At 44.5% G+C, this 12,866-nt stretch overlaps 1 protein-coding gene across 7 annotated transcripts in view; it reads right to left on the reverse strand.

Annotated features, from left to right (window-relative positions):
* The window catches only part of bcor (BCL6 corepressor), a 37,139-nt gene that overhangs the window by 6,113 nt on the left and 18,160 nt on the right, over window positions 1-12,866 (reverse strand). For 5 of the 7 annotated variants that reach the window (XM_079471655.1, XM_079471650.1, XM_079471652.1 and 2 more), the window contains 4 exons: window positions 11,072-11,379; window positions 8,951-9,232; window positions 1,082-1,248; window positions 92-237 (listed from right to left, as the gene is read on the reverse strand). In XM_079471655.1, the coding sequence (XP_079327781.1) occupies window positions 92-237; window positions 1,082-1,248; window positions 8,951-9,232; window positions 11,072-11,379 (903 nt within the window). The remainder of the gene's footprint in view (window positions 1-91; window positions 238-1,081; window positions 1,249-8,950; window positions 9,233-11,071; window positions 11,380-12,866) is intronic. The other 2 variants (XM_079471656.1, XM_079471654.1) reach the window with 1 other exon arrangement.

The following is a 12,866-nucleotide window of genomic DNA, read 5'->3' on the forward strand; positions in this document are numbered from 1 at the left end:
AGTAACCAGATAGCCAAGCGGAGCCGAACCCTTGGCTTTGATGGAAGGGGAATTCTGGGGATGGAGACGGAAGAGGGAAAGGCGCTCTTACCGGACAAAAAACACTCCATTATGTCGCTGTGGGTCATCTTCAGCAGTCCGCGGCCGGAGTAGGTAGCTAGAGTCGGATCGGCACCGTATGAAAGCAACAGACGTACCACATCCAAATGATCGTTCTCGACAGCGTCATGGAGAGGCCTGTACGTTAAAAAGATTAAAAACAGTCAAGACGTGGAACACAGAAATTTTAAGACATTTGTGGTTTATTATATTGGCATAATGTGATATTTTATGCGTTTTTGAGCTAAACAGGATATTCAGTGGAAAATATTTTTGGATAATTTGACAGAATTGGATTGGATCAAAAATGATATGTTAAGAATATTTAATAGAAAATAACACATTTTTGTTTTTAATCATGCCACAAATTGGATTAGATCGATAATGTCATGCTATGATGTTACTGGTTAACCTTTGCCCATCCCTCCACAGTCCGAAGATAAAATTAAAAGTCTGTCAGCGCTCCATATAGCAGCGGTGTTAATCAAAAGTATACTTTACTTTGTCATTTTTGTGTAGTTTCAATAATCAGTTAAATTATTCCATTCGGCCTTAATTACCTTAATCTTATATGATCCTATTGGCCAATAAAGCAGTCATTAAAACCTGTCAGTGTCATTCATCTCCGAGACAGACATCGGGACGCTAAACGAAATTGGATTTTTAAGTGCGTACCGAAGACACGGATCTCATGCGCTTAATCTGCTCTTCGTGCGGTAATTATCCGAGCTAAGATTCTCGGCCTCTTCTGTTGTTGTAAAGCCATTATTAGCAAACATATAATTACTGAAAAAGGCTGTGCGCGCGGCAGTGCGTGCATGCACGTGTAATTATCAGAGCGGCTGAGACGCTTGCAATATGACGAAAGCGCAGGAAGTCATGGAAACAAGTTGCGCTCTGAGGGCAGTGTGGCTTTTATTCTTCTAGGGTTTTTAAGCTCAAAGATCTGAGTAATAGCTTTTGTATGCATGTGTGCGTGTACCTTGTGCCGTCTTGAGCGCTGCAGTTGATGTCGGCCCCGTGCTCCAGTAAGTGCTGCACGATGGAGAGCCAGCCGCGGGAACAGGCCTCGTGGAGAGCGCAGTAACCCGCATTATCGCGATGATTCACGTCACACACTTTATTCTCCAGACAGTACAAAACCACATCCTACAGCGAGAGAGAGAGAGAGAGAGAGAGAGAGGCGAGCGGTTACTATGGAGCAGAGAGGAATGAAATTCATTAGACACCATTAAAAGAGGAGAGAGAGAGAGAGAGGTTCTGCCCAGAGCTGATTATTGATGTGTGAGGTATCAGGGGTTTCACACATGAATCCTGCTGCTCACTTTCCATAAGAGACGTCCGAGACACAACCGAGAGAAGTGTGTGTGTGCAAACTTAAATAATTAAGGGAAGGGCTTGCAAAACTGACTGCCACAATGTCGACTCGGGTGTATTTTCAATATTCTGGTACCTAGACATGGGTTTCCCAGTAGGTATCCCGGGTGTTGCTATTATATGGTATCTACAAAAGGTGTTTCTTTGGTGTGCTTGTTATCTGGCCCAGCTCATAATAACCCACCCTCCAGTAGGGCCGCTCGATTATGACAAAAACCTTAATCGCGATTATTTTGGCCAATATTGAGATCACGATTATTTAACACGATTACTCATTGACCTTTAAAACTCTGAATTTAACTTAAAGTAAATGTAAAGAAATAGCACTGCTGAAACACTGTAAAGAAAAGGGTGCGCTGGGGATTTTTACTACAAGAAAATAAAGGATCCTTACAGAAAGGAATGCAGCACAATAACTGTTTACCTCGATTATTTCGTTTTTGTAATTGATGAAGTCCAAAGCTGACGATCACGATTCATTTTCAATTAATTGAACAGCCCTATCTCCTGGTCTTATATTACGATCTCAAGCTCAGATTACTGCTTGAATGTACCTCTAAGGGTTTTTTAACACATTTTTTATCCACTAGGATGGTTATTTTATTTACTCAATGATAAACCTTCAATCGATCTTCAATCTGCTAAATATCGAAATTATTTTCCATTTAAGCGTCAGGACATATGATCTATATACGAATGCCTGTCCAATAAATAAACCAACAATATTGTTTAAAGAGGAGACCAAAATTTGATTGTGACTTAAACCCATCCTTAGTTGGCATTTGTTTTTGAAAAACCGCTTGTTAGTAAAGTCTTATAACAGGTATGATTATTACACTATAATATTAATTTGTATTAAAGCCGTAGTAACAGAGGTAGTATTTACGGTGATCTCATTGCAGTATACCCAAAGTACCCAAAACGCGTTCAGAATTGAGCAAGAGTAGTAGCCGGAAGGAGGCAGATTTACTGACAGCCCACGCACGATTAATTGGAGTCTTCTTCTGTACTTGTAACTCAAGATTTGAAGAAACTCCCTCATCCATCACCGCAGCCGATTTTTCATGCGCGGCATCAACAAAAACAAAAGCGCGCACACGCACGCACGCGCACACACACACGGATGGGTTTGAGAGGGGAGGGCTGGTGGCCGCTCGGCGCTCAGACGAATGAGGGCATTAGGATTCAGGAGGCGTAGCGCTCGCACTTCAACCCTGGCAGTGTCTCAGAGAACGCATTCAACCCCTCACCCCCTCGACGGAGCCACGCGGTGGTACGACCCGCGCCGCTGCTGGCAGCTCTGCCTCGCGCTTCCCGCCGGCTCCGTGTCCAGGATACGGCATACTGCTGGCAGCGATTCAAAAGAACGAGCCGTTAGCGGCGGCGCCGAGCCGTTAACGAGCCCAAACGGGAAACTCTTGCTCCGCGGCTTACAGGAGACCGAAGCACACGGTAGGAGAAAACGCGCGCACACACCTATCACGCTCAATTGCCGAGAGCGAGCCGCGGTTGAGGATAATTTCCATCGCCTCATTCCCTTACCAGTGAGGTCTCCCGCTTTTTCCCGCCTCTGGGAGTTCCTCAACGGGAATATTTGGGAGTTACATTAAACAGACAATAAAAGCTGTGTTGCACAGTCGAGCGAGAACATTCCGCGCCATTTCTCCTCAGAGCTCAGGCGTACTGTTGTTTTTTCTCCCCTGCTGTCTCTTGCTAGCAATCGATGTGTCATTTCAGACATTTAACCCTTCCGCGACAGCATTCCCACCAAACAACTTCAAACCGAACGTCGGAATGCAACGGTCGATCCATTTTCCCACAACGCCTAGTCAACCCAATCCACATCATAAAAAATAAAAGGAATAAGAACGGCAGCAAAATAGACAGTCAGGAAAGCGATAAAGAAGCTAGCAAAGCAGACCCGAACTGAACCAGTCTCTGTTACTGCTAGCTTGTAGCCTCTGGTCAACATATTTAGTCAAAAGCATTACAAATCCAGTTTCCAGCTAAAAAAATTCAAGATCTCAAGAGTTCTAGAATTTAAATAATAAAGTTTAAGGCCGTCAGAAAAATCTGTGTGATAAATGCAACTTATATACAAGGTACACATTAAGATACTGTGATAAAATTCCATGACAAATTCTTTAGAATTCTAAATCCTGAGGCAGATAGGTTATGGAACTCCAAGGAAGACGATAAATGGTTTTGAGATTCTAAAGTGGACAATAAAAGGTTCTAGAACTCTACAAAAACTAATTAGTTCTAAACATCTAAGGTAGTTGATGAAAGGTTCTCAAAGTTTGAGGTAAACTATAAAAGTTCTAGAATTCTACAGCAGCTAATAAAGAGATTTAGAAATCAAACACAGATGATAAATGGTTCTAGAATTCTACAGCATTTAATACAACAGTTCTAGAAATCTCAGCTCAGTGGTAACAGCATGGCGTTAACAATGCAACGGTCATGGGTTCGATCCCAGGGGATTGCACATACTTAGAAACAAATGTATAGGATAATTCAATGCAAGTTGTCTGCCAAAAGCGGTATCATCTCAAGATAGTTCTAGAACTCTTAAGGTAGTTGATAAGGGTTCTTGTTGAATTCTGTGAATTTCTCTAGAGTCTGACCGGGGAAGCATTGGCTTAATGATCCTCTGGCTACAAACGGTGCTGACGAATGTTCTAATTTTACACACAACCCAGGAAAAACAGCCTTCAGACTGAGGAGACGTCATTGCCTCGGAAAGTGAGAGAGTTGGGACAGAAAGATAATACGGCAGCAAAAAAACCCAAAAGAGAGCAGGATATGAGGATGAGGGAGAGAGAGAGAGAGAGAGAGAAACTCCCTCCATGTGATTTTTAATTGAGAGAGAGAAAGGCGGGACTGAAATGGGAGTTGCGATAACAGAGGGGAAAGGGCTGAGGTGGCCTCCTTAGAAGCAGTGCATCATTAACGCATCAGGAATTTTCCCTGTGTGTGCGTGTGCGGCTTTGCATTTAATGTTTTGTTACGCATCTGTCTTTATCAGTCAGGCTTTGTTACACAAACTGGCGAGTATTCCACCATAAACCTGCATTACAGCTTCTTGAGAAATTAAGAATTCTTGCTTGTGCTGGAAGCTCGAAACGTACATGCTAAATAGACGAGGGTGAATAGCCAGACCTTTGACTTGAGCCGTAAGGTCTGAACCACAGTGCCGACTATTCTGGGCAAGAACCGCCCACCAAGAAATCTAGTTTATTACGTGCCGTTTTAGGGCGGGTTTAGCTGAAAACTATTAATGACGCAGCAGTCGCTTTTGACAGTCACTTGGAAAAGGAGAAATGGAAAATGTGTTGACATGTCAAGGGCAAAATCTAAACTACCCGTTATTTCACAAAAACAGTTCAACGTATACCACAAAGGCCCCAAAACTGGATTTAAAATTTTGCAAATTTCAAAACCGCTAGCCACACATACTTTCAAATTTAGAGATTACTTCATCCTCAAAGAAGGTCATTGTATCCTAGTTTACCTTGCAAATGTGACTTTATTTCCAGCTCGACTGATAACAACAAACCGTGAAAAAACAGTGAGCCAAAGTCAGACAATCAGATTAAAGTTTGCCGTATCTACAAAGATTACGTGTGCCAGTTGTGTGTGCAATGCAGACGGACAGAGTACGGGCTGTGGGGCGGTTTCAGGCTGAGACTATGTGTTATAACCACAGTCAGTCTGAGAGCCGAAGGACTGTATCCTGCTATTTGCCGGGGCTTGGCAGACAGTGACAACACAGGGTGTGACCCACACACACGCCTCACTGGCTGTCATCCTGCAAGATCACGCTTTCTGCTTGTTACAAAACAATTTAAGAGAGGAACAATCTATCAACTTGTCACTAGTTTTCATATTCTAAACTATGCAGATTGTGGACATTCTTAGAAAGAATTCAGATCAAGTGCACAGATGCGACAGGATTACTTAAGGTCACAGGCTGTGTTTTGTGGTGGGTGCCTACATCAAAAGATCCCCTGGTGCACTGAGCACAGAATGGATGGAAGCTTTAAGCGGCCTTGAATGGACAGTCTGACCGGCGGACACGCTCAAGCAGTCGATTGTGGAAAACATGCCGGTTTTTCCACTCGAGCCTGGTTAATGCTTGAAATGCGGGCCAAAATGACTCAATCGCAGAGCTTCTCAAAGGGGCCCACGAGTTTCATCAGGCCAAGAGCGGTCTGTTTTGAAGGTGCGTGCGCATGAGAAAATGGAAATGATTGTGAGAGAGAGAAAGAGAGAGCAGGGATACGTGCTATTTGCGTGTTTACTGCAGTTGCGCTGGGACCGAGATGAAGTGCCACGTTTGAGCGTGTGAACTCTCGTTCCCCTGAATTTGACGTGCGCACACGGAGCAGCTGGCAAGGTTTGTGTTGAAAGCTTCGGCCGCGCAATCGTGTCATATTTTAGAACTCTGGCAGTGCGGCGGAGCTGCTCGTAGCTCAACACGCACACACAAACGCATCGTGCTGGCAGCTCAGCGAACCGCTCGTGGCTTATCTCTCGCACACACACAGTGAGAGCAGCTTCCTGTCTGAACCAGGAGCGAGCGGGGGGTGAGCGGAGTGAACGCAAGACTAGAAAAACAAGCCACTGTCGACAGAGAAACACACACAAAGACAGACTGACGGAAGGTCTGTCCCCACCTGCTAAGGGCCAACGCGAGGGCGCTGAGGGGGGGCAGATGGAGAAATGAGGAATAAACAGGGCGGGAATGATTACATTTTATCTCTCTTCCTCTGACACACAAACACACACAACCCACAACACAGCGGCGCCGAGTGCCCTGCGCTGCACGCTCCATTGCCCCCCTTCCGTATCTGTGGCGCACGCACAGCCCCGCGAGAACAGCCGCCTTAAACCGATGTCACCGAGCGCATTTATAAAGCCATTAGAGCAGAATTAGACCCCGAGCGGCAGCGTGGAAATCACAAAGCCCTGCGCCGCAGAGGTAACAAGAGCGAGAAAATCCACCACAACACAACACATAAGCCCTCTCCAATTTTGGAAACAGAAAAACTCTAAACCTCTTGATGAAAAATGCTATAAAAACGATTGGAAAACCAACAGATAAAATAAAAAGGAATTAATAAACATATGTATACAGTCTAGCTGCAATAAAATATATAACATATTCAAACGATCAGTCATTAGAAATTTGTATAATATATATATATACATTTAATTATGCATTTTAACATATACAGTACAAAACACTGTGCTCCATAACTGCTGGTTTCAGTTTTCTGGCAGAATCAGCCACCTCTCAGTTATCAGCTAAAAAACCTCCCTCCCCGTCTGCTCGGTCGCTAATGACGGGCGTTAGCTCGGGCTGCGAGAGATCGGGAGGTGCGTGGAACGGGCAGCTAATGGCTTAAAACAGCACGTGTTTAGCACCTTCAGCCGAATGATTAATTAAGGTGGAGATTACGGAGAGCACTTGTCAGATCGCTGATTGGACCTTAATGGCAAAGAGCCATTCTGCCTGAGAGCGGATTTACTGACGCAGACTAGCAACTGCAGCAGAATCAGAGAGAGAGAGAGAGAAAAAGAGAGAGAGAGAAAAAGAGAGAGAGAGAGAGAGGCTTCACACATAATCACGCACACACAAACACATAACGATAGGTTTCAAATCACGCACAAAGGCCAGTTTTCTGAGTCATAAAAGGAGGCGACGACAAAAAAGTAAACAAGCAGCATCGTAACACCGCACGAACGTCAGTGTTGGCAGACCATAATGAAAGAGTGTGTGTGTGTGTCTCAGTAAAACTCAAGTTGAGAGCCGGAGGGAGGTGAGGAAACAAACAAGCGAACAAGAAACGCTGGGGGAGGGGAAACTTCAAACGTGCGTGTACGTGAGTAGAAGCAGCCAGATGTGTGAATTCGGATATAGCCTACACAGGGGACGCGGCGACGACGAAGCCGCCTGGTCATTTCAAACAAACCAACGACATAGATTAACACACAACAACAAAACAATGGAACAAACGTAGAAGAAAATGGAGCATGTAGTTGAGAAACAGAAAACCCAGGCACAAAAGGTGTAAAAATGAGAGTAACAGATGGAACAATGCAAAATAAATCTGGAACCGTGAACTAGCTTGATCCCAACACCGAGCGAGCGTGTTGTAATCTAAAACAGCAGCCCGCGTTGTTGCTAAAAACGGTCCGTAAAACGCAATGAGAAACTTTCCCTTTCGGTGGAATTCAAGGCGCCGGAGCGAGGGGGATCATGCGCTCGCAGCAGTAATCGCTCATTTCCTGTTCTCCGTGCCAGTCCTTTCAGACGCGCTGCCGGAACTAATCTAGCTCCACATTAATCTGCACAAATTGGACACGGAACGCCGAACCAGTCTAGAACCCACCGTATTCCAGAACTCACAGACAGACTACACAGAACATCAACTGACAAAAAATAAAAGGGTTACAAAAATATGAAAATCTACTATAATTAAACATCAAAATATTTGTTGATATTAAATGCGACTCTTCTTGTGGACAATTAGTTAATAAAAATGTAAATCAAGTTTCTATTCTATAACAGCATGTGTGTGGTTGCTATGCCATACTATGCTGTTGCTAAGGTCTTCTAAATGGTTGTTAGTGTGTTGCTATGCAGATGCCAAATCGTTGCCAGGGCGTTGCTATGTATTACTGGCCCTTGTAAAAAAAAGTCTGATAGTCTAGATATGGACTCAGATCCCTCCTTTAATCTAAATACTATGGGACATTTCCTTGCACTGTACTTGTATGTGTGTTATGACAATAAATTGAATCAAATCAAAATCAAATCAAAATATTTTCTACTCATTTTATTGTCTGCCAATCAACTGCCACATTAACCCCTCCACTTGTCACCACACGTGATTTGTGGTATCACTTGCGTCTGTAGCGCGTTCGCTGTGCGATGAGTTATAAACCAAAGTTTGCCTTTCAAAGCGCCCCTAATAATATAAATTAAATCAATAAAATGGAATTAAGTTCCGACATTCTTTAAAAAAATTGCAGCCCAGCAACATTCAATGGAACGGAACACAAAGGCAACGTTTTAAAAGATTGGCTACAGGTTTCGAAAGAGTAAAGACTTTCCGCTAAGAGAAAGCGCAAGGACAAGGCAGAGAAAGTACGCGGCAAAGAAAAGCGCGTCAGCGAGAGAATAAATGCGAGTGTAGAAGGTTGTGAGTGGGAGTGCAAAAATTCGAACGGAGAAAGAGACGAGACGTGTGTGCACGACAGAGGAGAGAAAAGAGAGAGGCTGTCGCAAGCAGGGGGAAAAAGTATGTGAGTGCTCATGCGCCAAGCGATCGCTCTGTGCCTGTCAGGGGCTCTCGCATGTCAGAGTCAGTCTCACGCAGAAATAATGAGATGCGAACGGAGTGAGACAGAACAACCGAGATAGAAAGAGAGAGAGAGAGATACGAGCAAATGCGCACACACTTACCTCATATCCCAGACGTGCAGCTCTCTGCAGCAGAGTCTCGCCCGCATTCTTGTTGACGATGAGTCGGCGTGCTTCTGGTGGCATGGGCCTGCTGGCCAGTGTCTCGGCCGGCACTGGAGGCACAGGGGCAGCTGGAGGTGTCGGCGTTTCTGGGACGGTGCTTGGTGGGCTCAGGGGTGCGACTGGTTGGTAGGCGGGGGAAGGGGGCTGGGCTTTTACCGGAGAGGACTCGTAATCGGAGAGCGATGCTGGCCGCTTCTGGGCAGAACGTTTCAGCACCTGCTGGGAGAACAAAAGTGGTGTTACGTTGGCATGTATGACAGATCGGAACGACGTGATAGTCAAACCATCCCAAGGGCTCATATTTCACACAGATATTCCCCCAAGTTATCACTATCATCTCTTTATCGCTCCCTCTCTCTGTTCTAGCAGACGAAGACAAAGATGGAGCGGGAAATGGTGATGGAGCAACAGACAGGGTGGAACGTTAATTCATCACAGCCACAAGTTCAAAGCAGGCATAGTGATATGATTGAGAGGGAAACATCTAAATTAGCACTTTATAAGGCCATATCTCACCAACATACAGAATATATACATGTATATATTTCAATGAAATAATTTTTTTTACTTAAAATGCAGAGTAAAACAAATGAATTCATAGATTATTTTCCCTCAATAAGGATTTTTTAAAAGATTTTAGCTTAACTAATGTCGATACATTCTGTGTCTATCCAATATCCAATCTTTATGCCTCTCACCATAAACCAGACACACAACTACCAAGACCAACAAAAGTTCCTCTCATGCACACAGTAAAAAGAGAGCGCCGCATGGTCAGCAAGGTTATTTTTGGCACAGCTCAATGGGCCGAAACAAACAGACTATTTACACTTGCACAAACTTCCCATAAACAAATTTTTTAATGGAACGACGTTGATCTTTCGTGCCGGTTGTTCTAGACCGCATGTTTGTTTGCGAGACGGATGGAGCGCTGTAAATCCATCAGCGAGCACGCTCGCCGCCAGGGAAAGTTAAACAGGAAGCGACGGAAGACTTTCGGCTCTCTCCCGCTTGCTTTATCTTCCCCACCCTCCCACATGACAGCTCTCTATCTGTGGAGCGCAGCGGAGCGGACGGATGAGCGGGGAGGCTTGTGTGTGCGCAGGCTGCAAGTTCATGCGAGCGACCTGGGGTGGGGGATTATAGGGTGGAAACTCCACCTTCCCCTGAGGACTTCCACAACAGCAGCTGTCAGAGCAAAACACACACACAAACGCACAGCTCTGTCACAGCCGAGCCTCAAACAATTTGGCGTTACACTGCAGGAAAAGTCTCATGCATGTTTAAAAAAAAAGGGATACACCATTGACTTCCTTTTCATATATAAAGCCAAGTGGACTAGCAGACTAATCCAAAGTCTACCTATAAAATGTCAAATTGAGATTCAGAACGCAGCACATGTGTGCTGCATCTGCGTGCGACTCAGCAACAGGGAGAACTGAGTGTTATTTAAAGAATGCACAGCGTGTTCGCTGAGGGAATCGTTTTCCTTGACTGAGAGAGAGAGAGTTCGGAATTCTGACCTGGCCTTCACTTCACCCCGCCCCCATTCCTGCCTCTCCGCTGGGAATCTGCCTTTCAGCGCAAGGAGGTCAAACCAACCGCACTCTAAACACACACGCTGCAACCCCCCCCTTCCGTCAGCGCTGAGCTATCCCAGAGAGCCGCCGCGCTTTCCTAATTGGGATGATTAACATTGTTGTGATTGGAGACACGTTTTAAACGGTTCCTCGCTGAGCCCGGGGAGAGCCTTCTGGTTGTGGGCCAAGGCAAAGAGAACAGCGTTTGCATCACGCACTGATGAAGACTGGACCTTCTCGTACGTGCAACCAAACAGCGGTGACCTTGAATTATTATGCCAGACCAAGGAGATTATCCATTATCATTTCCATCTCTATGGTGGTCTCCCCCAAGTATGCAAGCTTTAACAGCTTAAATTTAACATTCAATGCCAATCATTTGAGCCTTGTGGCTAATTCTAACAATGTTGATTGGCAATAAGCTCAGACCCAAGACACATACTAGCGAATACCCTGAACTGTGATGTCACATTCTTACCTTGTGTTGGTGGGAAGGGCTGAGTTCAGGGCAGTCCTCATTGGCGGACTGCAACAGCATCCTGCGCTCCTGCTGGCTGAGGTGCTTGGTTTTGCATTGTCGCTTGCCCTTTGGCTTTTCAGGGTCGCCATGGCGTCGCAAGCGAGATGGAAAGGTGCCATCAGAGTCTTGGGAAGGCGAAGAGGAACCGGTGGACTTGCGATGCTCCTTGAACCGCTGTCGCTTGTCCGAGAAATGTGATTGAGGTGGGGAGGAAAATTTATGTATGGAGGCATCTCCACTGAAGCCGTCGGAGAGGACAGGAATGGCTATTGGGAAAAAAGTGAAAGATGAAGAAAAACAGTGAGCTACTTCAATGTCAACTCACAATCTTTATTTAAAAAAATGCTGGGTTGTCTCAACCCAAGGTGGGATAATAAACCATTAGTTGGATTTGTCCATATTTTACCCAAACATGGATGGAAACAACAAAGCATGTTTCTAGGCCGGTTTTCCCCCTTAATTGTAGGGAAATGTTTGCCAAACACCCGTATTCAACAATAAAAGCTTAAAAAATAATACATAACAAAAAATTATTCGAACACAAGTTAGGAATCAAATGATTTTACAGAATCAGATATCATCAATGTAAAAATGTTCAGAAAAAAGAAGTCTCAAAGTGCACATACATCATTCAAATATAATTGGAGAGAAAACTAAATAACCTTTAACGGCACAAAACATGGAAGGCGGCATTACATTATGCTCATTGTGAGCAACACGCACAGATCAAACCAACAGAAGCCTCTTGAAGGTCTTGTTAGGTAAATCAGACAGACAACGGCAGAACGGACAACAGTAGACAGACTGCCTTGTTATGAAGGACGGACAGAGGAGATGGAGAGAATGCACAAACATTGATGCATCCTCTTTCGCCTACTTGTCGTTTCACATCACAAAACCAATGTGATAAGGCAACAAAAACGCAAGATGAGAGTAAAAAAAAAAGAAAACAGAGTGGAAAAGGGGAAACACAAAAGTGTAGAATAGAGAGCGCAGCGGTGAGAGAGCAGACAATAAAAGAGTGAGCGCAAGGCCGAGAGAGAGAGAGGCTGAAACAGAGCACGCTCCACATCTGTTCCATTATTCATCATATCCCCCGTTCCGTCGCACGCACACACACACACACACACACACACACACACACACACACACACTGCGCGCGCAGATCAAATCGCACGGAGGAAATCTCTCACATGCATGCAGCCGAGAACAGAGGACATCAGGAAAAACAATCAAAAACACGCAAAACCAATTTGAAAAACAGATATATACATATTAACTGGATGATATTTCACAATTAAATTTTTTTTGCTTTCAAATGCTTTGTGAATTTGAAGAATATTTTATAAAACTTGTTTAAGTTGTACAAATGTCATAATTTTACTTTCAATTAAAATTAATAAGCATATATTATATGTTCAAATACAGTTAAAATGTTAAATTATAGTCACAAGTTGCATTCGATACTTAGCACTAATTTTGTGCTGCTCATTTGCTATTGTTTATTTGTATTTCATCAATTTCAGCGTTATATTTGCCACTACTACAGACATCAACGATTGACATAAAAAGCGATAAAATAGGTGGAACCTGCACATGCGGCTCTGTCATACAAACCCAAGGCGGAGAACCTTACCGAGAACATTCAACACACAGACCACCAACCGTGCACCGCCCAGCATGTGTGTGCGCGCACGAGAACACGTCCCCATAGGCAAACCGTTCCAGTCTGCGTAAAGTGCTTCTCTCCTTC

This window comes from Barbatula barbatula, assembly GCF_947034865.1.
Source record: "Barbatula barbatula genome assembly, chromosome: 13".
In the NCBI taxonomy this organism is placed as follows: domain Eukaryota; kingdom Metazoa; phylum Chordata; class Actinopteri; order Cypriniformes; family Nemacheilidae; genus Barbatula; species Barbatula barbatula.